Genomic DNA, 24,039 nt, shown 5'->3' with positions numbered 1-24,039 from the left:
TTTTCATACGCCCCTTCATTTTCCTATCCCCTTATCTTTCAGTCTCAAACAGGGACTTCGATGTAGAAGTCTACATCTCAGCCTCAGTCTCCCAGATTACCTGACGAGTTGACGCTGACGGCCGTTGGCCCGTGACAGAATGAGCCGTAGTCAAGGTAAAACAATGGCAATGAATAGTTATTGGCAACTCCGCATTGTTATTTGAGGGACATTGCCGTCTTGTCTTGCTACATTTGCCGGATGAGTAAGTTGTCTTCGGAATCCGTTTTTGTATATTAATTTCCACAAAATCTACTTAAGTTTAGAAGTGAGCTGTTTGTCTTCCAGACCCGGGTCACCATAAGCAAAACTGTCGTTTGATCAGTTATATTTAGATTTATTACCATGAGTGATGCAAGTTCCAATGACCCGAAAACTGTTGACGAGACATCTTTAGATTCGAAGGACGAATCTAAAGGGGAAGACGAAGAATTAGATGCATTACTTGATGGTAGGGCTACTTCCTTTCACATAATTTTAAATTTTATTCTTTACAAAGATATTTGTTAAGGATACTTTAAGATTAAATTTATTAAACAGATGCCCTGGAAGAATTCGACAAACCACTACAAGTTCCAAAGTTAAAAGATGACACTAAATCTGAAACAGCTGCACCGGCAGCACCGGTAGAAGAAGTTGTGTGGTCAGAAGAGTTTATACAGGAAGCGAGCTTGGAATTTGAGAAAAACATTCGTTTGATGATGGCAGAAACAGCTTCGGGAAACAGTGGTGATTCACAGTTTGCTGAAAGCTTACTGAAGGTATCACAAGAAGCAGCAGCCAAAGTGTTTGAAAGACAACCTGACCAAGGAGCATCGTTTGCTGATACTCTTCGCCACCTAGCAGAAGGAACTGAATCTCTCCAGGTAAAACTCTACAGTACAATCAGTTAAAGGATTTTAATATTGTTTCAGCTGTTCATTTTCTTTCATAGACAGAAGCAGATGAAGCAACACTAGCTAAAATGCTGGAGAAAATGACATTTGGGCCAGATGGAGGATTTGGAGATGGGGCAAGTGGGGATATGGGGAGTTTGGGTGATATTCTTCCTGCTATGCAGGGAATGCTTCAAAGCTTATTGTCAAAGGAATTGCTTTACCCATCCATAAAAGAAATTGTCAATAAAGTGAGTTACCTTGGAGGTCAGAGAGACAAGTCAGCTTCAATCTACATATATATTTATTTAACATTTTTTCCCATACTTTTTTCCATTTGATTTTTTCAGTACCCAGATTGGCTCGCAGATAATCGACCGAAACTAGAACCTACGCAGTTTGAGAAATACAATCGCCAATTTGCCATTATGCAACAAGTGTGCACCGAGTTCGAAAACGAAAATGACACCGATGATGCAACGGTAAAAAATAGTCGTTTCGAAAAGATATTATCGTTGATGCAACAAATGCAAGAATGCGGCCATCCCCCTAAGGTGAGTTTGCACTGTGTAGACAAAAGTTGAGCGGGGGATATTAGGAGGATACTCAGCAACATATTAATGGATAATTTGAATTTCTAGGAATTAGCTGGCGAGGCTGAACTGCTACCAAATCCCTTTGGTGGCGCGGATTTTGCTCAATCAATGGGCCCCGGTGCCGAAAGTTGTGTTGTTATGTAAAATCATAGTATAAAGAATGTTACTAATATTGGGTTATAAAAGGTATAGGAGGCCGTAAAACCATTTTTCGTACAGTCTCGTAACCCAAAAAATGGTAACTCAACAAAGGAAAAGAACATTTCGTCATAATCGAGAAAAAAAAATGCTCTGTATTTACACGTATGGCGCATTGGACCGGCCCAATTTAGATCGCTGTTCGCACTCCATAACGAGCTTGTTGAGTTCGTCGGCCGAATAACCCAACAACTGTTTTAGGTCACAGACAAATTTATACACAAAACGTTTTCCGCTCACTTTGCAAATCATGTCTCCATCATAATAATACCTCAGGGCTCGGCTCAGTTTTTCGTAGTTCATGTGTGGTTTGTTTTTCCGTTCACCCCAAAGCTGGGCAACCATCTCTGGGTTATTTAATTTGAACTCACCTCCCGTGCCAAGCCAAGAGATCGCATCCCGAAAATTCACATCCGTTAACAACTCAAGTAGAAATTGCCAGAGTTGTACTTGGCCATTACTTCCTAGAAGACGAAATTCATTTGTCAAACTTTTTAAATAGAGACTCCATTTTCTATTTGAAATACCAGTTCGACTTCCTGTGGTGGCTATAGAGAATGAACGAGACGAAAACGATTCTAATGGAATCCTTTTTGTAGGAGTCGCGACTTTGACGGCTGGTCGTGGCAGTCTGGAAGTATCCGACTTAACCGACAAAGGGGTGGTGATATATTGAAGGTAAGGCACTGGCTTTTGAATAACACCTACACGATATGTTTTAATAAATACCATAGCAATAAACATATATTTTGAATTCGTACCAACAAATTTGCATTTTCGCAGCAATTCGAGATGCGTCCAGAATAAATCATGATTTGGATCTTTGGATAATGGATTCTTCGGTATTCTCTGGATAAACTCTGTATGAGTCATGTTGCACAATGAGGGTCCATCAACAAAGGCCCACTGAGAGGGATTGACACCCTTGAGATTAAACTGATTTATTGCCCACCGTATCCAATGTTGAATATGGGCTTTCGACCACAAAATAGGATCTATGACAAAAAAAAATGGACTAAAATGAAATACTTAAACTTTCCTAAGCTGCATATTTGAAAATACCAAGAGGAATTTTTAGTCTTTCTTGCTCTTTTCTGAAGTTTCCATCCATTACCCATCTAGTTATATTTTCACTGTGGCTAGTAGGCATTTTACATGACATTCTATTGCCATATGGTTGTTTGATTTGTGCAGCTAAAGGACTAGGAACCAAATGCTGAGCACCTATGGTAGTTGTTGCTTGCATTCCAGTATTTGGAGATGGAAAACGAGAACCTTCATAGGCTGTGTCCAAAGCAATACTAGTGACATCTTCGGTAACAGCAGATACCTGGGTAAGGTCACTTTCTTGTTGTTCTTTCGAGTTTTCCATAGTAACCTGTTCATCAAGGACTGTCTCCTCCTCTTGCTGTGGTTTTAGTACATCAATGATATTGATTCTATCAATATTCTGAACTGATTTCAATTCCACGTTGACTTGCACAAGTCCTTCTCCCTGAATACACTGTTCAGAGAGGGTTGTCTCATCAGTGAGCTACAGCATAAAGTTAGATTTAAATTACCAATGGGAGCAACAGAACCATTTTTTAATCAAACCTGCACAACATCTTGTAACCAAAGCTCACAATGTGAGAAATCAGCACCAAGTCTTTGTCCGAGAATTGCTTTTAGAGTTGACAAAGGCGATGCAATGTCCACTTGTATAGCAAGAATATCTATTTCATTTTCTGAATTGTTGGGCATATATGTGACATTACTGCCAGCCACAGTATCCCATTCTTCATGACCGTTTAGGTCCACTTCGCTGAGAAAAACATCATCCATTTAACACAATGGAATTATGAAATGATTTGGAAATATCAACACCTAAAAAAACGAGAAAACTTGACTGAAAACAACAACATTAACTTTCTTGCAGGTTCACTGTGAACATAGGTGGAAAACAATATGTTCTCAAGTAAAAAACGACACGTGAAGTTCGTCTGCCACTACGCTATCTAGCGGCGACGCAAACCCTAGGCAAACATCATGTTCGGTTGAAAGTAGGCCCGACAAAATAAGGCCGACTTTTTCACCAATTTTGTATTTTTCCAAAACTCTAATTTAGTCATTTTAGCAATGAATGGCTCTGTTTTCAGATACTAAATCAACTAAAATCACGAAAATAGACTTTGTTTCTCATTTAGTCTCCTTTATTCTTTTTCATTTTAAGCCAATTCATTTAATGAAAAAAATAGCAATTTTTGTGGGCTCTTACAGCACTTTTTTCTATTATTTTTGTAACGGTTGGTTTAACGAGAAAACCAATCACTGAATCGAAATCAGCGACCAATTTTGGTTATACCCTATGATTTTTGTCGAATTCTAAGAGATGTCGTTTTTGGCCGATTTTGACAAAAGTAGGAAGGCTATAGCCTTCTCACTTTTTCATTTTTGGCCAAAATTTAAATTTCACTTAAAATACATTATTCTGATTCAGAATTGAGTGCTGATCATGGAAATCAGATTTATTTTCCAATTGGCCTTATGGTTTTTCAACTAAATGTAAAAAACGAAAGAATAAGGAAAGTCGGGCTTATTTTATGGCAATCCGTTTTATATGGCAATCCGTTTTACACAAAAAAAAAAAAAATTTCGCCAAAAAAAAAAAAAAAATCACACTTTTTTCTTTTTTTCCGACACGTAGCCATCTACCGCTCAGACTCGTTATTACTGCCGTAGGCAATTTCAGTCCATTGGATGCCATTCGCAGTTAGTTCAGTAACGTGGATGGAGAGAATAACGCGTGGCTGGAGGAACAATTGAAAAATGGATAAGATAATACAACAAAAGGATGGTAAGTATAAACATTATTATATTGGTTTTCAATTATTAATTATTGTTTATTAGATCAAATTATGAAGCTGCAGGCCCAATTATTGGAAGAACACAAAATATTAGATAACAGCAAAGCTAAGGATGGTAAGGGCTTATACGTAATGATTCTATTTATTTGCTTTTATTCATTTGTGTTTTGTAGCTCAAATTTTGAGTCTACAAGCTCAGCTAGGGGAAAAGAACAAATTGGAATGGAACAGTTTCCAAACAGTGAAGGAGGTTTTTCCAAACTCATCCCTAACTGAACATGAGGATGAATTGGCATTAGGCGAACACAGTCAGGTACCTAAACTTTTCAAATAAGAATTCAAAATAAGTATAGAATTTTAACAAACAATTATTTATTGCTTAGTTATTCAGTCTACCACCTGACAGTGTGTTAAAGTTAAATTCTGTTAGTGCTGCACTAAAAGAATTGTTAGTAATAAGTCCATGCAGGGAAGGAATTGAACAATTGTGGGACCGTATTTGGGCCAAAAATGGGTGTGGTACGGAAACCCAGAAATAGCATGAGTTAAACATAAAACATGAATTAGGTACTTTTCGGTTTTTTGTCTATCGAAACAGTATTTTTAATGCTATTATTTTGCATTCACAGAATTCTAGTGGGGGATCAAGTCAAGTCTAGAAGTGTTACAGGATGGAAGAGTGAGCCTACAGTTGAAAAACACTGAAAGTGCATTACCATTAAGGTATGAGGTAAAGTAATAGAGTATGCAAATTGTCTAATGAGAAGTACCATCTTGTGTGAATGAATCCTGTGTAACAGCAATCCTTTATAGTTCTGTTGTAGCTAGAAGCCTCAAATAATTCTGCTTCTCTTGCTAAAGAACAACTTGTCCTTTACACTCAGAGTGTTGGTGAAGCTGGGTACTTAAATGGCCCTAAAGATGTTTCACTTCACTGGCATTGCAGCGATGAACATCATACATGGACTCTTTAGGTATGAAAGGAATTTTTTTGAGAAATTTTTGAATTTATGATGAAGCTTTTCTCCTCCTTTTTGCCAACCATGTCTACTCTAGAAAAAAAAATTTATCCAATAGGAAAGGATTTTCAGCATACTGGGAACACAACTATCAACAATGCAACATTCTAGGGGTGTTATTTTATCCTTCAAGAGCCTTATACAATGATTTTCATCTACAATTTGTATGGCCTTTCCCGAGCTTCTGCCAGAAGTTGAATCTATGAGTCATGTAAGTCACATGAGCAACAATTGAGATGCTTAATGGTGTTGTTTTTCTTTTCTCAGTGTAGGTTAATAGTAACATTGGATCTGAAAAAATTCTTGGTTGGGGCATGACACTGAATAAATTGTAATGATTGGATGGATGACATGATATTTCTATACTTCATTCGGATTCCCGAGACGGTATTTGATATTAAAAAATTGAAGTGCATATCTGGGCTCCCTTCCTTTCCGTAGCCCCGTTTCCCCTTGACTCGTAATAAGCCCGTAGGGGGTCATGCCCCTACTGTACGGTATATATAAAAATAACATATACCGAGGTTTGGAGGGCTCTGGCCGGAAAGGGGACGTGGGGTGCCGCTTCGTCCGATGATGTGTTCACGGAGGGTGACGTGGCTGCCCACAAATCCGAACTAAAGGTTAATCGCTCCTGTAAAAATGTTCCATATCTTCAGCTCTTCTTCCGGCTTCTCTTAGCCAATCACCGGGTAATCTCCCCGGTGGGTCAACAAGGCAGTGTCTCCCCCTGCTTGGGTTGACGGCAACTTTTGAAAGGGCTATTGTGCCTTTTTAAAGTTGCAAAAATAATTGTAATGTGCAGAGAATTGTCAATAAAATTTTTTTTATAAAATATTTTTTGCAAAATTCGTTTCTTTCATTGTCTGTGTTAGCTTTGTTCACACATTGCATTTATCAATTTTTTTTTTTTGGCTTTGCTTTATCTGTTTTTGTCACATTTGATGGTAAGGTGACTGGTATTGGTTTATCGTTTATCTGTAAGCATTCTATTATTATCCAGGGATCGAACCCTGGATGTTCGGCATACCTCGCCGATGCTCTACCAATGAGCCACGAATCACATGATTTTAAGTTGGCTTTTTTTCTAGTCACTTGTGGACTTGCATTTACACTTAGAATAAAACTGAAATGCAATTCTGCAATATACTCTTCTACATTATTCTACTTCATTTTAACACATCTACTGAGGTTTGAACCCAGGGTAACAGGTATCGCAGATAAAAGCTCTACCACAGAGCTAAGAACCTTATGGAAGCAATAGAAAGATAAGCATATAGTTGTGAAAGACTGCATAAACATCCTAGACGATAACATATGATATGCGATAATAAAATATTTTGATATATCTCGTGGCTCAATGTTAGAGCATCGGCGTTGCACGCTGAATGTCTGGGGATCGGTTCCCATACGAGTAAAACAAAATACAAAATTACTTAATAAAATATCCAGATTGTTCCTTGAATCTAAGTTGAAGAATTCAAAGAGTGTAATAAATAATACTTACAGATAAACGATAAACCAATGGAAACAATGCTTACCATCAAAGGTGACAAAAACAATAAAGGTGAATTAAGCAAGCTAAATATAAAAAGTGTAACGTGAGAACACAGCGAATACAGACAATGAAAGAAACGAATTTTGCAAAAAATATTTTATAAAAAAAATTTTATTGACAATTCTCTGCACATTACAATTATTTTTGCAACTTTAAAAAGGCACAATAGCCCTTTCAAAAGTTGCCGTCAACCCAAGCAGGGGGAGACACTGCCTTGTTGACCCACCGGGGAGATGACCCGGTGATTGGCTAAGAGAAGCCGGAAGAAGAGCTGAAGATTTGGAACATTTTTACAGGAGCGATTAACCTTTAGTTCGGATTTGTGGGCAGCCACGTCACCCTCCGTGAACACATCATCGGACGAAGCGGCACCCCACGTCCCCTTTCCGGCCAGAGCCCTCCAAACCTCGGTATATGTTGTTTTTATATATACCGTACAGTAGGGGCATGACCCCCTACGGGCTTATTATGAGTCAAGGGGAAACGGGGCTTCAGAAAAGAAGGGAGCCCAGATATGCACTTCAATTTTTTTAATATCAAATACCGTCTGGGGAATCCGAATTTATAGCAATGTCATGTCATCCATCCAATCAATACAATTTATTCAGTGTCTTGCCCCAACCAAGAATCTTTTCAGATCCAATGTTACTATTAACCTATATTGAGAAAAGAAAAACAACACCGTTAAACACATCAATTGTTGATCATGGAACTTACATGACTCATAGATTCAACTTCTGGTGGAAGCTTGGGAAAGGACATACAAATTGTAGATGAAAATCATTGTATAAGGCTCTTGAATGATAAAATAACACCCCTAGAATGTTGCATTGTTGATAGTTGTGTTCCCAGTATGCTGAAAAATTGATAAATTTTTTTTTGTAGATTAGACATGGTTGGCAAAAAGGAGGAGAAAAGCTTCATCATAAATTCAAAAAATTTTCAAGAAAATTCCTTTCATACCTAAAGAGTCCATGTATGATGTTCATCGCTGCAATGCCAGTGAAGTGAAACATCTTTAGGGCCATTTAAGTACCCAGCTTCACCAACACTCTGAGCGTAAAGGACAAGTTGTTCTTTAGCAAGGGAAGCAGAATTTTTGAGGCTTCTAGCTGTGACAGAACTATAAAGGATTGCTGTTGTACCTGATTCATTAACACAAGATGGTACTTCTCATTAGACAATTTGCATACTCTATTACTTTACCTCACACCTTAACAGTAATGCACTCTGTTTTTTCAACTACAGGCTGACTCTTCCATCCCGTAACACTTCCAGACTTGACTTGATCCCCCGCTAAAATTCTGTGAATGCAAAATAATAACGTTAAAAATACTTTTTCGATAGACAAAGAACCGGGAAGTACCTAATCCATGTTTTAGGTTGAACTCGTGCCATTTCTGGGTTTCCGTACCACACCCATTTTTGGCCCAAATACGGTCCCACAATTGTTCAATTCCTTCGCTGCATGGACTTATTACTAACGATTCTTTTAGTGCAGCACTAACAGAATTTAAATTTAACACACTGTCAGGTGGTGGACTAAATAACTAAACAATAAATAATTGTTTGTTAAAATTCTATACTTATTTTGAATTCTTATTTGAAAAGTTTAGGTACCTGACTGTGTTCGCCTAATGCCAACTCATCCTCGCGTTTAGTTAGAGAAGAGTTTTGAAAAACCTCCTTCACTGTTTGGAAACTGTTCCATTCCAATTTGTTCTTTTCCCCTAGCTGAGCTTGTGGACTCAAAATTTGAGCTACAAAATACAAATGAATAAAAGCAAATAAATAGAATCATTACGTATTAGGCCTTACCATCCTTAGCTTTGCTGTTATCTATTATTTTGTGTTGTTCCAATAATGGGGCCTGCAGCTTCATAATTTGATCTAATAACCAATAATTAATAATTGAAAACCAATATAATAATGTTTATACTTACCATCCTTTTGTTGTATTATCTTATCCAGTTTTCAATTGTTCCTCCAACCACGAGTTATTCTCCATCCACGCTACCTGACTGCTAATGCTACTAACTGCGAACTACTAACGCTACTAACTGCGAATGGCATCCAATGGACTGAAATTGCCTACGCCAGTAATAACGAGTCTGAGCGGTAGATGGCTACGTGTCGGAAAAAAAGAAAAAAGTGTGATTTTTTTTTTTTTGGCGAAATTTTTTTTTTTTTATGTAAAACGGATTGCCATATTATTTAGTCGGGCTTAAAAATTTCTTCTACAAAAACTGACACTCGTCGGAAGTGATTGAATATCACAGGATATACTAAAAATTGGACGCTGATTCCGGAAAAATTGCTATTTTTTTCATGAAGTCAATCGTTATTTAAATACACTGAAAATTTGAAACAATGCATAGCGCGCTAGTACGCTACAGCGCTAGCGCGACGAAGCAGAAATCTATCGTTTTTGTCCATTATTTTTGTAACGGCTGATTTAACGAGAAAACCAATCACAGAATCAAAATCAGTATTCAACTTTGGTTATACCCTATGATTTTTGTCGATTTCTAAGAGATGTCGTTTTTGGCCGATTTTGACAAAAGTAGGAAGGCCTTCCCACTTTTTCTTTTTTGGCCAAAATTTAAATTTCACTTAAAATACATGAATTCGATTCAGAACTGAATGCTGATAGTGGAAATCAAATTTATTTTCCAATTGGCTTAATGGTTTTTAAGTTAAACGTAAAAAACGAAAAAGCCTTCCTACTTTTGTCAAAATCGGTCAAAAACGATATCTTTTTAAATTCAGCAAACTCATTCGCATTTAATTATTCTGGAAATCTGTAATCGAATTAGATGTTCTGGGGAGCCTCAAACATGATTTATATCGAAACAAAATACACAGTTACACACATTCTAAAGAGTAACAAAAGAAAACAGTACTATAACTGAACAGAAAACAAGTTTTCGATTAATACGCCAAATATGAGAGCAGTAGAAGAGATATATCTGCGAATGTGATGGTTACACATCTTTATCGTTCGTAGGATCGAAAGATCGTATATCGCCTAAAGAAGATGTTGACCTGGAAGAAGACGAAGCATTGGTCGCGAATTCTTGTTGGATTGCACGGATGCGATTAACTAGATTATTGACATGTTGATCCGAAGACGTAAAAGTAGAGCCTCCGGTCATCAGATTTACCAAGGGCGCCGTTCGACTACGAAGAAGAGTAAAATGAAGAAACGAGCTTAGGGACACACTTGTGAAGCTTATCCAATGGATTTAATGTAATAAGTGCTCTAGCTAGAAGTGAGCTTGAATTATACATGAAGTAGCATTTTGGAAATAAACTGACGTTGCATGGCATACAAGAAAGTCGTTCATGAAAGATGGTCAATTTACCTCTTGTAACCATCTAACCGCCTACTTAAGGTCGGGTAGGCTTCTAAAGCTGCCACCACCAAGGTTTCCCAAACCAAATCCAGTGCCGAGGGAGGATCCCAATCTACATGGGTTTCAACAACGACTCGTTGAAAACAATAAAGCGAGTACACTTGTCATATTAGACTACTGTAGGTTAAACAAGAAACAACAAAATATACAGGAAAAAAGAAAAATGCTTACCCGAGACCACTGCCGAGGCCAAAATTGGAACCAACAGTTCCTAGTCCATTGCTAAGGCCAGTGGTGCCAAGCAGTCCGCTGTTAAGGAGACTGCCCGTGCCCAGTAAACCGTTTCCTCCAAAACTGCTAAGAGATCCAATGCCTCCTAGTCCACCACCGTTGAGGAGGCTGTTGCCGAATCCCAGTCCATTTAAGCCCCCAACACCGAAATTGTTAAAGCCACCCAATCCGTTTCCTAATCCAAAACCACCCAAACCGGAGCCGATTCCTCCAAAACTTCCACCCAGTCCACCAAGCCCTGTTCCAAAGCCTCCAATGCCTGATCCAAATCCTCCTAGACCTCCTCCGATTCCTCCAAGTCCTGTCCCCAAGCCGCCAATTCCTGATCCAAATCCTCCTAGGCCGCCACCGCTTCCTCCTAATCCCGATCCGAAACCTCCAATTCCTCCAAGTCCTCCAAGTCCAGTTCCAAAGCCACCAATTCCTGTTCCAAATCCTCCTAGACCTCCTCCAAGGCCTGTTCCAAAACCTCCGATTCCTGATCCGAAGCCTCCAAGTCCGGATCCAAAGCCTCCAAGCCCAGATCCGAAAACTCCAATTCCTGTTCCAAGACCGGAACCAAATCCTCCTAAGCCGTTTCCAAATCCGCCACCGAAGGAATTCAGTCCATTGAATCCGAATCCTGTGCCTAATCCACCGTTCAAAAGGCCTGGATTGGTGCTGGAACCCAACAAATTGGAATTCAAGTTTGTAAGCCCCGAGCCGACGTTACTTGTTCCAGATTGAGGAGCAGGAGCAGAAGAACCATAGTGGACTATTAGCATCACAACTAATAGCGTGTATGAATGACTCATCTGTTAGAAGAAAAATTGTTTTACATTAATTCTAAACAATAAAAACTCAAGATAGTTTCTTACGACTGTTGTATGGAAGTGAAGCGTTGGAAGAGAACAAATCAGATCAGTGGGAATAATGTTTCTGCTGGACTAAAGCGTGCTGTCACCTTAAATACGGAGCATAAACCAGGAAAAAGACTACAAAAGTGATTCATATTATCATACCCTTCATCACTCGGCGCTGGTTCTAACATTTTCCTCCCTCTGTAATTTCGTCACTAGCAGTGAAACTTTCGCTGCACAGAAGGGAAACAAAAAAACTTTCCATGAATTGAACAAACAGAAATATAATCACTTCCGTTTCATGTTAGCAAATCAATTTAAAAAGGGAAACGAGAACTATCGGAATTTTTCTCATGATTCACTATTGCCAACTAGTTGACAAATTCTCAACCATTAGACCAAATGCACGGTAAAATTTCTTACTAATGCAGTAATAGTTGATGAAGCATCAGGTTATACAGTCAATGAATAGAAAGTCATCTCTCACTAAGCTGACAGGCATGGTTTTTTTCTCGGATTTCATCCAACTTTGGATCATTCCTTATTCAGAGTAGAGAGTTGCAAACAGTATGTAACAACATTTGGTTGTACAACTTTCGCAACCGCTTCCCTGTTGATTGAATGATCTTGCTCATCCCTAGCTCAACATGAATAGCTTTACAACATGTAAATCTGCGGGGAAGGTGAAAACTGCTTTTAACGTTGCAGAGACGCTACAAAAGTGAAAGGATACTTCGCTACACGACCTTCTGCACGTAGTCTGTACGGTATGCAAATATTAACGTATTTCGTAAGCAAAGGTCGGCCTGGTGACAGCGATCTAAGGCCCGAATTCGCCGATAGGCTTCCTTCAATACAAATTTACGATCGTCTCGAATCTCCAGACCAAGGTAAAATAGTGAGAGTTTAAAAAAGAAAACCCAACGCAATAAGAAAAAATGTTTTTCTTAAAAATCAATTCTTCCTCAACCTCTCTCATTTCGTATGCTGAGCAGGCACATAACGAATAAGGGAACTATCACTTTTTCCGCCACTGGTAGCGGAAGGATCGATGACCAAACTTCACATCCGTTTCGGTGAGTCGCCAACTAAAGGCAAATAAGTCACACCATCAAATGACGGTCTTTCTTTGGCTTTGGCAATCATGTTTTTCAAAGTGAATGGCCACAAATTTCCCAGTATGGCTTAATATAGATTGTTAATATTTTTCAATTCCTACAGGTAAAATAAGCTAATACTCGTACGCGGAAGAAACTCCTATTTATTTTACAAGAGTAAAACACACAAAGCGACTTAGTGAAAGTTTTTTTAGGTGTTTTTTTTTTTGTTTTAGAAAAAAAAGGGTTTGGGGGTGGTTAAAAAGGGCCTCTTCCATTCCCACTCAGAAAGTGTTATTACTGCAAAAGAAAATTGCAGGCTTCATGTTCAATGAATCGCTTGATTCATCACATGTTTTGTGGGAAGCTCGTTCCATTCGGTAAGACGATTGACGCCCATATCAAAACAAGTCAATCAAGTCTATTCACTGCACACAACGATGTTTGTATGGTAGCAGGCAATTTTCTCCTCCCCTACACTACCACCTTAAAGCCACCATCACGTCGGCAACGACAACTTCTTCCTCCTACACGGAAGAGAAAATCAACTTTCGCCGGCGAATGGTGACCCCTTTAAACTTTCACGCAGGTCAAGGAAGTTCTGTTGGCTCACTTCACTGATACAATAGACATAAAAATAAAGCTTTCTTTCTTCTACTACCGAAGGTGAATGATACGATAGCGCTTTTGGATATCAGATACCTTCTAAAACAATTGATGGAGCAGATATGAGAACTAACATTTGAACACTAATCTATGCTTTCCAGGTATGAAATGGTAAGTAGGACACAGGCCATTATTACGACGACTTTAACGTTTTGTCGAAACTAGTAAACACACCTTTAAAAAATTTTTACGTGTGAATACTAATAAGTTGGCAATTTTGCAAAGTGAATAAAGTTTACCTGAAAGCAGAGATTAAACAAACGGAGCAAGGCATTCTAGTACGATGCTGTAAAGCAAAACTTGTCTAAGAAGTATTTACAGGCAACTCATTATGAAACAATGAAGTAGCAATGTACTGGCAAACAATAGAATCCAGGGAGAGCCAACAGTGTTTCACAAATCGGAAACGCAAAAGAATAAACAAAACTAACGCACAGGAAATACATACAACGCCATAAAGAAGGGAGATGTAGAACGAAAGTTTCAGGTGCGCCTAACTCATTCATCACCGCACCTTTAAGACCTCAATGTTGGATTCCTATCGCCTATTTCAATTTCCCATTGAATTGGCTATACGAAGACAATATTACAGAAATCAACAAACAAAGAAAACCGCTTTTGTTCCATCGAATTTTACGCGTTTTGAAACACTCTATAATCTCCAGTTCTTTTTTCGCATGAAGGTAACGAATTTGCCCAAGTCATGGTTTACTGTTAAACTGATCAATGTCTATAGTTGGCTCGATGAAAGCAGACCCCAAAATGCGCCCAGAATAGAGAAAACGCTTTGCGATGCGTAAGCAAAAAATACACATGTCTAGTTACAGCTAAGCCAATTCAAACCCGTAGCCCCATCCCTACTGACTGCTCAGTAAATATTGTGTATAATTCCTTTAAAGGGGCGGACATCAAAACATATGCAAAATGAATTTTAATTCGTATTTCTTCAACAAGCCGGTCAAGGATGTATCTATTCGCTGTTTAGCGTTTGATTGGCGGGAGGCTCTTCGTCTGGAGGCGACTCACCTTATACAAGATGATATGCCCACAATGACCATGGCAATAATTGAAGAAAAGGAGATTCTGAAGGCACTGATCATTCTTAACTCCACCAGTTGAATGTCAGAGAGAACAAGGCTTTACAAAAATACATTCATTACGACAGAAAAAAAAAGAGTTCTGGACTCCGAGGTCAAGTAGCAAAAGTAGCCAAAAGAAACCGCTGAGTGGTCAGATGATTGCACAGACCGGTCGTAATATAAACGAAATGATGATTATTCATTGCTGAACGCAAATAAGCCCTTCTCTTTGTTTTTATTTAACATCCATCCCATCAATAATTGCGGCGTGTGCCGCGTCTTTGCCTTACTACAATAGCAAGCCAAACACTGTCCATCATCAATGACTATTCATCCAAAAGAAAACCAACGCACAACCATTATGAAAGTATAATTCATAACCGAGGTGGGCCATTTCTTTAGTGTTGATTAATTCGAACAAACACTCGCGCAAACGATAAAGGAAAACTGAAAGATTGTTTAAGGCCTAGAGGGGAAACCGCTTGATAAGCCAAAACTTTCTAACAGAAACGCATTTCCAACCAATTCTCCTTCAAAGTCACAACGGCTGATGGATAACTATTTCGAATTCAAAAACTAAATGTGAGTTCCTTCACATACGCACCATGCTTTGCAGCCTCCAACACATTTTTTGTATGTTTTTTCCTTTGGGCTTGTGGGCCCGAAGTTTCCCCCTTTTTTGCTAGTCAAGTTGGTGGCGTAACGCCATCGTAGCATAGATCTGAAGGGTGGCTGCCAAAAAGAAATTTACGCATAATTCATGGAGGGTGGAAAAGAAAACAGTGCCGCATGGGTCTATGGAAGTGTCGACGCAAGACATTTGCATAACCGGTTTCCAGACGCACTAGGCCATGCCGTTTTTCTGCGCATCCCTATACGTTTCCTTCGCATGTTTTAAGAGATGAAAGGTCTAAACCCACTTATCAGAAGAGCCGCTAAGATGGAGGATGGGAAGGTCGAGAAGGAGGATCTTGTAGAGATGTATAGAAGAAAACTAAATGGTAGCTCCGATGCTATAAAAAGTCTTGCTAAACTTTCCTAACCATCGCATTCGCACTCCCAAGAGTGTATGCGTCTTACATCATGATCAAGCTCGTTCCTCTTCAAGTTAGTGAATCTGAATTTTTTTTTTTTATCTCACTACTATTGTTTTCTAAAACAAAGCACACGTACCTTAATATGGCAGGTGTTGGTGGTGATCGTGTTCTGTGTCCTGCTTCAAGCGACTGACGGAGAAGAGGAATCGAAGCCCTATCAATTCGGATTCAACCTAGGGACTCAGCACAGAGAAGAAAGAAAAGGTGAGACAATGTTATGTGTAATTTATTATGTGACTGAAAAATTGCCAACCTGTAGACGCGAATGGGATCATCATTGGCGAGTATGGGTTCTTGACAGCTGACGGATACTATCAGACGGTAATGTACGCCACGGATAAGGAGGGCAGGTTCCTCATCACGGGTCGCAAACGAGTCCGCGTTACGCCACGTAAACTAGATTTTGTTTTTTTTTCACGTAAGTGTTACTGTATCGCTAATGTTTACAAACAGCGAAGCCCAGGCCAGACGTAGAAGGACGACAGGGTCGCGCTAATTCAGATTTTCCTACCACAACCACTACAACCACGACAGAGCGCACGAAAGTTTATCACTTCAACTACACAGCGCTACAGCACGGCCGCGAAGAAACTGGCTTCAGTGACACCAGTAAAGTGGGAGATTATTACTGGGATGGGCCAGACGGATATCGTCGGATCGTTACATACAACGCAGATGATGCTAAGGGCTACAGGCCAATCGTCAAGCAAGTGAAACTACCGATTCCGTAACTGTGAAATACAATTTAAATGAATATGTTGCTTCCGAATTAACTTGTCCTGCTCTCCCCTGTAAACTAAATACACTTTGCTCATTGTTCTTACATTTTCTGGTTTAAATCTTTTGGTTTAACAGGTTCATCACTCCACATAGAACATAGCCACAAAGAAACCGGCTCGATTTAGTGCTGAAGGAAAATGAGTAATCTAAACAGGATTCCAGGATAAATGTAACTTTTAGTAAGTTCGATAATTAGTACACACATACAAGAAGAAATCAAAACAGCAAGTATGTTCAACACCGCTTTGCCTTAAGCTTTTAAGGCTTATACAATGTCCTGCAGCTTATTGCGAGTAAGATTTCGCATAGGTGACAACCTATTTGCCAATGCCAACAATGCCACAAGCGACACGGGCGCCAGCATTACCTGTGACTTTGCTGAGCTCATGTCCACCCTTACCTAAATCATCGGGATCCGCATGTACCTGAAGTGGTATAAGTATTCATGAGACAACGACAGAGAAAAAGCGTATGATTGCTAAATATTTACCACAGCGGTGCGACCAATAATTCCATATTCACCGAGAAGTGTCATCAAACAATCTTTGATATCAACTTTGGCAACCCCCGATTCGTCAGCGATCAAATTCCCGCAATCGCCAACATGGCGGACTTCGTCAAATGGACCACCATGATCAACCCCGGTTGGGTTAAAGTGGGGACCAGCAGACATGCAGCCTGTCAACAGGAAAAGAAAAGATAATGAATAATCAGGGTCAAAACTACAAATAGATTGGTACCATTAGTATAGTCGCCAAATTCATGGATATGGAACCCATGTTCGCCTGGGGTAAGTCCAGTTATTTGTCCCATAATAACGAGAACTTCTCCCTGATTTAAAAAATAGAATGGACTTGCTTGAAATCTCGAGTACAATAGTACATCATGGCTAAGAATTACTAGGCAATTAATGCAGCAAACCACTCCAATTGCTGATACAAAAAAACCAAGATTCATACCTGTTGTTCAAAGTGTAGCGTGCCTTTCACTTTTTCGCCCAACAATACACAAACGGCAGAAGACATCTTATAATCCGTATTGAAACTGAATATTTGGAAGAGTCAACAGTTCACCAGATAGGGTGTTGAAGGACTAACTCTTGCAGTACAAAGAATGAGCATCTGTAAATTGAAAGATGTTCCATGTGGATTCGCCTGTTTCCTACGTTGTGATCACGCACAATGGCTCTCTCGCAACGTCAGCGTTGCATATTTGTCAACGTATGGATTCAAAGAAAATCTCGCGAAGATTCACTTTTCTTGAAAACAAAACGAAGGCAACTACAGAAATAAGCGACCTTTCTGCACTGGGTCACTTCTTTTTCACATCCAGCGCTCGTTTGTGAACTGGTGCATTCTAAAACAATGCAGTAATTAGCACAAACATTATGACTAACTTGTAGTAATATCTTTCAGACTAATTTACGTGTTCTTTCTCCAACAGCAAATCAGAAATTGCCTCACGTTTCACGAATTTGTAAAAAAAATAAATAAAATGGGAATGAGATTCTTCGAAAATATTGAAACTATTACATGCTTAAGCTTAATTAACACAATGGTTTCAACACATGCTAATACTTTCAACTGATGTGCCTGACACGAAAACTTCGCTCAGACAAATTCGTTTTAAGAACGAAAGATTTTCTACTCCTTCGGTTCTACTATTATCGGCCAATACTTTGGACACCAGCAAACGACTAGAGCAGGATATTTTTTCTGAAAATAATACCAGATTTCGCGTGGCACGGTAAAAAAGACAAATATACTAGCTGGAATTCCAGGGTAGATATATTGGTAATCGAATCCAGCTTTCTAACAAGATATATGAATTAAAAAGCTGAATTAATATCTGACAACATAAATGCCATTATATAAATGCCATATGTGATGAGCTATAATTTGTTAATATGATTTGAAACTGGTTTCAGTCACTTTCCAATGCCAATAATTCCGCAGGCGACACGGGCACCCGCATTACCAGTGACTTTGCTCAATTCATGGCCTCCCTTGCCCAAATCATCAGAATCAGCATGAACCTGGGAAGATGTTGACTTCCGTTAGCAAAAACAAGTACCAAAAATACATGGAAATTCTATTACCACAAGAGTGCGACCTATTATTCCATTAGCACCAGATAAGGATAGCAAGGAATCCTTGATATCCACAGTGGCAACACCTGCTTCATTTGCTACAATGTTTCCAAGATCACCAACATGACGAACCTGATCAGTTGGACCACCATGTTCAACAGCAGTTGGGTTAAAGTGGGGTCCGGCAGACATGCAGCCTGTCAAGCCAAACTGACAATGTATAGAGCATACTAAGAGACTGAAATAACAACAACTGGATACCATTGGTGTAGTCACCAAATTCATGGACATGAAATCCATGATCACCAGGAGTTAATCCAGTTACTTCTCCTTTAACATTGACAACATCTCCCTGATAATGAGTACATATCGACATTATTCATACATGATATAGCAAAATATATAGTTAATCGAAACTCAACTAAACTAGCAATGAATTACGAGAAAAGCTTGGAAAATTCATGTATGGTCCTACCTGTTGGTCAAAGTGCAGAACGCCTTTCACGTTTTCTCCCAACAATACACAAACAGCTGAGGCCATTCTTCAACAAAAAAAAGGAGACAATAATACTTGATACTTAAAGGTTTCTTCACAACGCTTTTGCACTTGTCAAATGACGTGGAATCGGTTGCTGTAGTCGGATGACTGTGTATGCCGGTCAGGCAAGGCTTTCTTGTCGTCTTGGATTCTGCGTTTCACGCCGGCAGAGGCACAACAGTCCGAGATCCGACATTGGCGAATATTGTTCATTGTGGCGCCATACAGTGTTCACTGGGTCATTCCATTATGTCATAAAATGTACGTTGATTCATTTTTCATTTGCCAAAAAAAAAAAATAAACAGAAGTTATCCTCCATCCGCTGTAAAAATTACAAAAAAACAAACAACAGGATATATAACGAGAGCACTGCATGTTGCCTTCTCACATCTCTGGGAAGGGGAAGGCAAACATCAAATGCTAATCTACTGGATTTCGATTCGAAAATGCAGTTTGGATAACTATTCTCCAACGACGAAGAATAAACAGTTCAAATGTGTTTTCATCTGTTACATAGAAATTAAAACTAATGATTCTCATAATTTTCATGTTCATTTTCTAATTTATAATTAAACCTAGTATTCTACTGCTATATTAGTACTCATCAATACTCATTCAAGAAGTACACCAATAGGCGACAGCCCAGAAGCACTAGTCATGCAACCAATGCCAAACGGCCAAGAACCATAATCTGAAAATTACTAATTTATATTTTTGTTTTAACACTGTAGTCAAGCTTTGGTGGTACAATAAACGAGTAAAAAAAATTCTATCGATAATAACAGGAGACGAGACCCCAATGTCAGAATTTATTTTCGATCCAGGAATTTTTAAAATCTTAATTTACTAATTTCCAGGTGTGCTTGATGATTAGTTGCTCAGTAGTGATTACTGTTATCAATACAGTGGCATCAACAGACTGAAATCCTCACTTATTTTCCATTGCGCAATTAAATGTTACGTGGAACATTACAGTCGCTGATATATCCAAAAATAAACGAATTGAATTACACACAAAATACAAAGTGGTTACACGACGTTTTATATTTTATTGTGCTTCTGTTTTTTTACGAGTTTTGAGTACATGCCCACGATATAGGAGCAGATAAACAATACAGAAGCCGGTCGAGTGCCATTTGCCGGTATTCTTCACAAGTCGTGGAATTATGTTTACCAAAAAGTATGGACGAGGCGCGAGTCGCGTACAATACGAAAATTTACGATTTGCCACGGCGTGTAAAAATCACTCGCGGTTCCGAAGCGTAGCACATCTTTGCAATCCTGACAAAGTTGACCATCTTGCTCAATTACATGACTTTTAATCATTACACCCCACGCACATTCATTCAGAAATATTGGAAAGGGGACGGGAACAATGTAAAGGAGGCAGTTGGGAGAAACTGAGTGAACTGGGGGCAGATGCAAAATATGAATAGACGAGAAAAAGAAAAAAACAAGAGTCAAAAGTCTCTACAATAATTAAGGAAATTAACAGGTGAGAAATAAACAAAAGAAAAACGAAAATTTCAACTTCCTTCTGTTCCAGGTGTTAAATCCAAAGGTAAATCCATCGATCCTCACAGCAATAGAAAAAAAAAAAAAAAAAAAAAAAAAAAAAAGGAAAACGTGGAAAATTCGTTCTTCAATTTCCGGCTACTTAGACTTGAAGAGACGCAAAGAACGATCCGTCCGCGAAGAGAGGAGGGCCCAACAAGAGTTACGATCACTTCACTCCAACGGCGAGACAAACCAAACAAAACTGTACACCCGCGCGCACCAATCATCACTTATCCGACGCCGTTTTCCAACTCTACCAAACTGAAACCTCTCACACCAAATGCCCCCCATATCCCTCATCAAATGTTCGACAGAATCATTCAGCGTTTCAAGTATGCTTCAGCAGCCAGTAAACGAACAATTTTACGTTCGATTCTCTTGTTGTTGCTACATAAGGAAATAAATATGAGTAAAAGTTTGACGAGATTTAGTATTACTACTTACCCAGGTCCTTCTCTGGTTATATCCTCCTCTTGACTGGCCGGTGGATTCAGAATCTCTATTGCCTCCACCACCATTACCACCTCGCGCGCTACGGCCACCTCTGTATCCACCTGATCCTCGATAACCACTTCGCTGTTGATAACCTCCATCTCTTTGTTGGTAACCTCCATCCCTCTGCTGAAATCCACCATCACGCTGTTGATAACCTACATCTCGGTTCTGATAACCGCCCTCACGCTGCTGGTAACCATCACGTTGCTGGTAACCGCCATCATTGCTCTGCTGGCGGTAATACCCCCCACCTCCGCCTCCTCGTCCTCCATAGTAACCTCGTCCACCACCGCCTCCACGGTTAAATCCGCCTCGGCGCTGGTTAAACGGCAGTCCAAAGGTTTCGGCATTCAATTTACGCTCCTGGCGCCAATCTGTCCGCTGCGTATTGCTACTTGAATAATACATTCAAGAATAATTTGTTAATCGCAACTTATCAATAGAAAACTTTGCGAAATTTACTCACCCCTTGCTCCGCTCTACAGCTTCACAGCTAATGGAGTCAAAGAACGAACGCGTCTTATCGTAGCAGATGGGCTTTACTGGAGATTCAGGAACTTTTCCATCATCATTAGGCGAAACCGAAACCAAAGCTTCTGTCGAAGCTTCACCGTCACCTGAATTTGTAACCGCTTCGGTGGGTTCGCCTTCTGATTTTTCTTTCTTCTCCCCTTCTACGGTAGATCCAGGAGGGCCGCTAAGCACAAGTACGGTGTCACCGCCAATTTTCATTTTGCCCATTTTGTTTTTCAGTTCTTCAAACTAATAGACATGACGGTTTAGCAAGTGAATGCTCGAATAACACATCTATGGTTTACCTTCACGTTGGCAGACTCAAAATCATAATCTTCATCAAACTTTAGGGGCCCCTTTGATCGATTATTGAAATTGCTTGCAAATCGATTGAACGAACCTTGAGGATGTCCCCCTTGAGATCGGTTACCATCTCTGCGATCAGCATTCTGATTACCACCAGCGTTGTTTCCGCGTGCACGACCACGAGAATTTGATCTTCCATTTCCACCACGTTGTTGTTGGCTGCGATCATTCTGTTGAGAACGACCACCACCTCCAGAGCCGCGGCTGCTTGTTCGTTGATTATCCTCTTTGTCACCCAGTAAAGGAGATTTCCTTGACTGGCTCGTTGTTCCTGAAGCGCCTCCAACTGGCGTTGAGTTATTGGATCTTCCTACTCCGCCCAACAAATCTGAGGCAAATAATGTCACATGAAACGATTCAAAAGATTAGACACAGATCGCAACCATCAACAACTACAGACCAAAGCCACCAAAGGACAAAGCCAAAGCTGCAAAAGAAAAAAAAAGGAACACTCGCATGCTCACGCAACGCAGTAGAATCAGCTATAGATTGGGCATGCAGGTGAGTAGAAATCAAGCAAACAATTATCATGCACTAGACAAGACACTTTATAGGCAAAGTCCTTGGCCTTGTACCTTGGTCTCCCTCGGACAAATGATCCGGGTGAGGGGGCATATCGCCGTGAGGGGAAAGGGGTAACTCACTGGCTGCTGCAACAGCGGCGGCTCCACTCAGTCCCAATCCACCAGCCAAACCTTTTCAATAAATCACATCAAAGTCTGCCACACAGCACCCAGAAACAAAACTTACCTCCTAGTCCTGCACCTAAGCCTGGTGCCATAAGGTTGCCTAGCTGTCCCAGGGGGCCACCAGTAGCCCCACCATCTAGATTCTACAATTATCTATTAGAAACAATTTTCATTTGAACTATAACACAAATTACTAACTGGATAGGGATTCAGACCACCCAATGGTCCAAAATTAGGCCTCATGATGCTACCAGCAAGTCCAGTTGGCTGTTGAAGCCCTGTTGCTCCAAGGGATCCAACACCAGGGACTGAATGCTAAATTAACCACACAAAAAATATTGTCATAAATGGTAACAAACAATTTTTTTGCCAACATGCCTGAACAATGGCTGGATCATAGGGCAGAGTTCCAGGCATAGTAGGTTGTGGTGTTGGTGGCTCACAAAGGCGGATGTCTTTGATGTCCTGACCACGGAAGATGATGAACTCGAACACCTCATCTCTTGCAGCAACAGGATTGTCTGTTGGTCGGTTTTCCGTTCCAAACATACGCACTAGAAAAAAAAGAAAAAAGTGTAAGAGTCTAATAACAACATAATTAAATGACACAATCAGTGTTAATCAGAACTTAGGTCTGTACTAAAATGCAACAACTTCCTTTTGATACTACTGACAGAAAAACACTTTGAGATATTGGTGGTCAGAAGAATAATGACAAGCAATGTTTCTCACTGTTTGTTGGAACACAACTTAAATTATTTTTTTCTTTAATTTAAAAGACATTTTTCCTACATCAAAAACAAGAATGCTTACCTTTAGCCAGAGCCAAAGTCGATTCATTGGGATTGAGTGTGAATAGAATCCCTTCGTAACGGATCTCCGACTTGGAGATGAGGCTGATTTTACTGCCCAACAACTGCATAGCTTTACTCATTTTCGAAATTCAGCCTTTATTGGCCACACAATTTCCGTTCCAACTCGATGAATTCGGATAAGTCTTTCTTTTCTTTTGCCTTAATCGAATCGGTCGCACCGGTGCTCGAACAGCTGAATGAAAAACTTTCAGAACGCCAATTTCTAAGAAGATTTTTTTTTCTTTTTCTTTATGTTGTTTGGGTAGGCATTGCCAGATTTAGCTTTTTGTGTATTAACGCCTGCCAGTACCAGCGTGCGGGGTGAGGCTTTATAATGTTTTGGGAATGAAAATACGTCTACAAAGTCTGTTTTCTTTGAGGATTTTTACCAATTTTTACAAGTACAGGCATTATTTTCTTTAGCTTAGATGTATTCTTTTTTAAAAAAGCGCTGTCTTCTGGTTCTTATTTGATCCAAACTCACCAATTTACTCCAAGAACCAAATCCAGAGTCTAAAAAAGCAAACAACCAAAAAACCAGCAAGGGTTGCTCAGATCGATTGAGAATTAAAGGAGACATAAACATATAATTGTGTAAATG

General features: G+C 39.6%; 6 protein-coding genes and 1 long non-coding RNA gene across 15 annotated transcripts; 3 read left to right on the top strand and 4 right to left on the bottom strand.

The window, feature by feature from the left end:
- Nucleotides 1-151: 151 nt before the first annotated feature.
- LOC130691692 (peroxisomal biogenesis factor 19-like) lies at nt 152-1,717 on the top strand. 3 transcript variants are annotated; one of them, XM_059497128.1, is made up of 6 exons: nt 152-244; nt 306-490; nt 580-905; nt 974-1,165; nt 1,265-1,468; nt 1,556-1,717. In XM_059497128.1, exons 2-6 carry the CDS (start codon nt 385-387, stop codon nt 1,652-1,654), a joined length of 927 nt encoding a protein of 308 aa, XP_059353111.1. In that variant the 5' UTR covers nt 152-244; nt 306-384; the 3' UTR covers nt 1,655-1,717. The 3 variants fall into 3 exon arrangements, with proteins under 3 accessions (XP_059353111.1, XP_057370660.1, XP_057370653.1); XM_057514677.2 differs by having other exon boundaries at nt 204-291; nt 351-490; XM_057514670.2 differs by having other exon boundaries at nt 218-490.
- Nucleotides 1,718-1,782: 65 nt separating this feature from the next.
- Nucleotides 1,783-3,646, bottom strand: LOC130691647 (DNA-binding protein Ets97D-like). The gene is made up of 5 exons (XM_057514622.2): nt 3,305-3,646; nt 2,771-3,242; nt 2,470-2,703; nt 2,236-2,412; nt 1,783-2,172 (listed from the first exon to the last, which is right to left on the bottom strand). The coding sequence occupies exons 1-5, from the start codon at nt 3,530-3,532 to the stop codon at nt 1,808-1,810; spliced, it is 1,476 nt and encodes a 491-aa protein (XP_057370605.1). The 5' UTR covers nt 3,533-3,646; the 3' UTR covers nt 1,783-1,807.
- Nucleotides 3,647-4,734: 1,088 nt separating this feature from the next.
- On the top strand, nt 4,735-5,895 carry LOC132088222 (uncharacterized). The gene is made up of 5 exons (XR_009421606.1): nt 4,735-4,867; nt 4,938-5,121; nt 5,184-5,277; nt 5,439-5,528; nt 5,632-5,895. It is a non-coding gene; the product is annotated as an uncharacterized LOC132088222 (long non-coding RNA).
- Nucleotides 5,896-9,914: 4,019 nt separating this feature from the next.
- LOC130691667 (uncharacterized) lies at nt 9,915-12,743 on the bottom strand. 2 transcript variants are annotated; one of them, XM_057514664.2, is made up of 4 exons: nt 11,780-12,743; nt 11,636-11,721; nt 10,719-11,572; nt 9,915-10,311 (listed from the first exon to the last, which is right to left on the bottom strand). In XM_057514664.2, the coding sequence occupies exons 3-4, from the start codon at nt 11,570-11,572 to the stop codon at nt 10,116-10,118; spliced, it is 1,050 nt and encodes a 349-aa protein (XP_057370647.1). In that variant the 5' UTR covers nt 11,636-11,721; nt 11,780-12,743; the 3' UTR covers nt 9,915-10,115. The 2 variants fall into 2 exon arrangements, with proteins under 2 accessions (XP_057370647.1, XP_057370652.1); XM_057514669.2 differs by lacking the exon at nt 9,915-10,311 and adding an exon at nt 10,506-10,599 and having other exon boundaries at nt 11,636-12,742.
- A 2,738-nt stretch (nt 12,744-15,481) lies between these two features.
- On the top strand, nt 15,482-16,379 carry LOC130691729 (uncharacterized). The gene is made up of 4 exons (XM_057514713.1): nt 15,482-15,566; nt 15,646-15,760; nt 15,816-15,947; nt 16,010-16,379. Exons 1-4 carry the CDS (start codon nt 15,543-15,545, stop codon nt 16,285-16,287), a joined length of 549 nt encoding a protein of 182 aa, XP_057370696.1. The 5' UTR covers nt 15,482-15,542; the 3' UTR covers nt 16,288-16,379.
- A 149-nt stretch (nt 16,380-16,528) lies between these two features.
- On the bottom strand, nt 16,529-19,083 carry LOC130691748 (superoxide dismutase [Cu-Zn]-like). 4 transcript variants are annotated; one of them, XM_059496908.1, is made up of 5 exons: nt 17,517-17,527; nt 17,296-17,457; nt 17,077-17,167; nt 16,827-17,014; nt 16,529-16,761 (listed from the first exon to the last, which is right to left on the bottom strand). In XM_059496908.1, the coding sequence occupies exons 2-5, from the start codon at nt 17,359-17,361 to the stop codon at nt 16,654-16,656; spliced, it is 453 nt and encodes a 150-aa protein (XP_059352891.1). In that variant the 5' UTR covers nt 17,362-17,457; nt 17,517-17,527; the 3' UTR covers nt 16,529-16,653. The 4 variants fall into 4 exon arrangements, with proteins under 4 accessions (XP_059352891.1, XP_057370741.1, XP_057370725.1 ...); XM_057514758.2 differs by having other exon boundaries at nt 17,296-17,552; XM_057514742.2 differs by lacking the exons at nt 16,827-17,014; nt 17,077-17,167; nt 17,296-17,457; nt 17,517-17,527 and adding exons at nt 18,435-18,622; nt 18,687-18,777; nt 18,901-19,083 and having other exon boundaries at nt 16,638-16,761.
- Nucleotides 19,084-19,993: 910 nt separating this feature from the next.
- On the bottom strand, nt 19,994-23,669 carry LOC130691619 (protein LSM14 homolog A-A-like). Of its 3 annotated transcripts, none has more exons than XM_057514591.2 (9): nt 23,398-23,669; nt 22,963-23,138; nt 22,783-22,899; nt 22,646-22,727; nt 22,471-22,590; nt 21,835-22,223; nt 21,483-21,778; nt 20,966-21,410; nt 19,994-20,908 (listed from the first exon to the last, which is right to left on the bottom strand). In XM_057514591.2, exons 1-9 carry the CDS (start codon nt 23,516-23,518, stop codon nt 20,885-20,887), a joined length of 1,770 nt encoding a protein of 589 aa, XP_057370574.1. In that variant the 5' UTR covers nt 23,519-23,669; the 3' UTR covers nt 19,994-20,884. The 3 variants fall into 3 exon arrangements, with proteins under 3 accessions (XP_057370574.1, XP_059353095.1, XP_059353093.1); XM_059497112.1 differs by having other exon boundaries at nt 22,540-22,590; XM_059497110.1 differs by having other exon boundaries at nt 20,966-21,407; nt 23,398-23,668.
- Between the last annotated feature and the right edge of the window lie 370 nt (nt 23,670-24,039).

The sequence above is a fragment of the Daphnia carinata genome, chromosome 1, assembly GCF_022539665.2.
Source record: "Daphnia carinata strain CSIRO-1 chromosome 1, CSIRO_AGI_Dcar_HiC_V3, whole genome shotgun sequence".
NCBI lineage: Eukaryota > Metazoa > Arthropoda > Branchiopoda > Diplostraca > Daphniidae > Daphnia > Daphnia carinata.
Note: the sequence above shows the minus strand (reverse complement) of the source record. Positions and strands in the feature narration are given on the sequence as shown.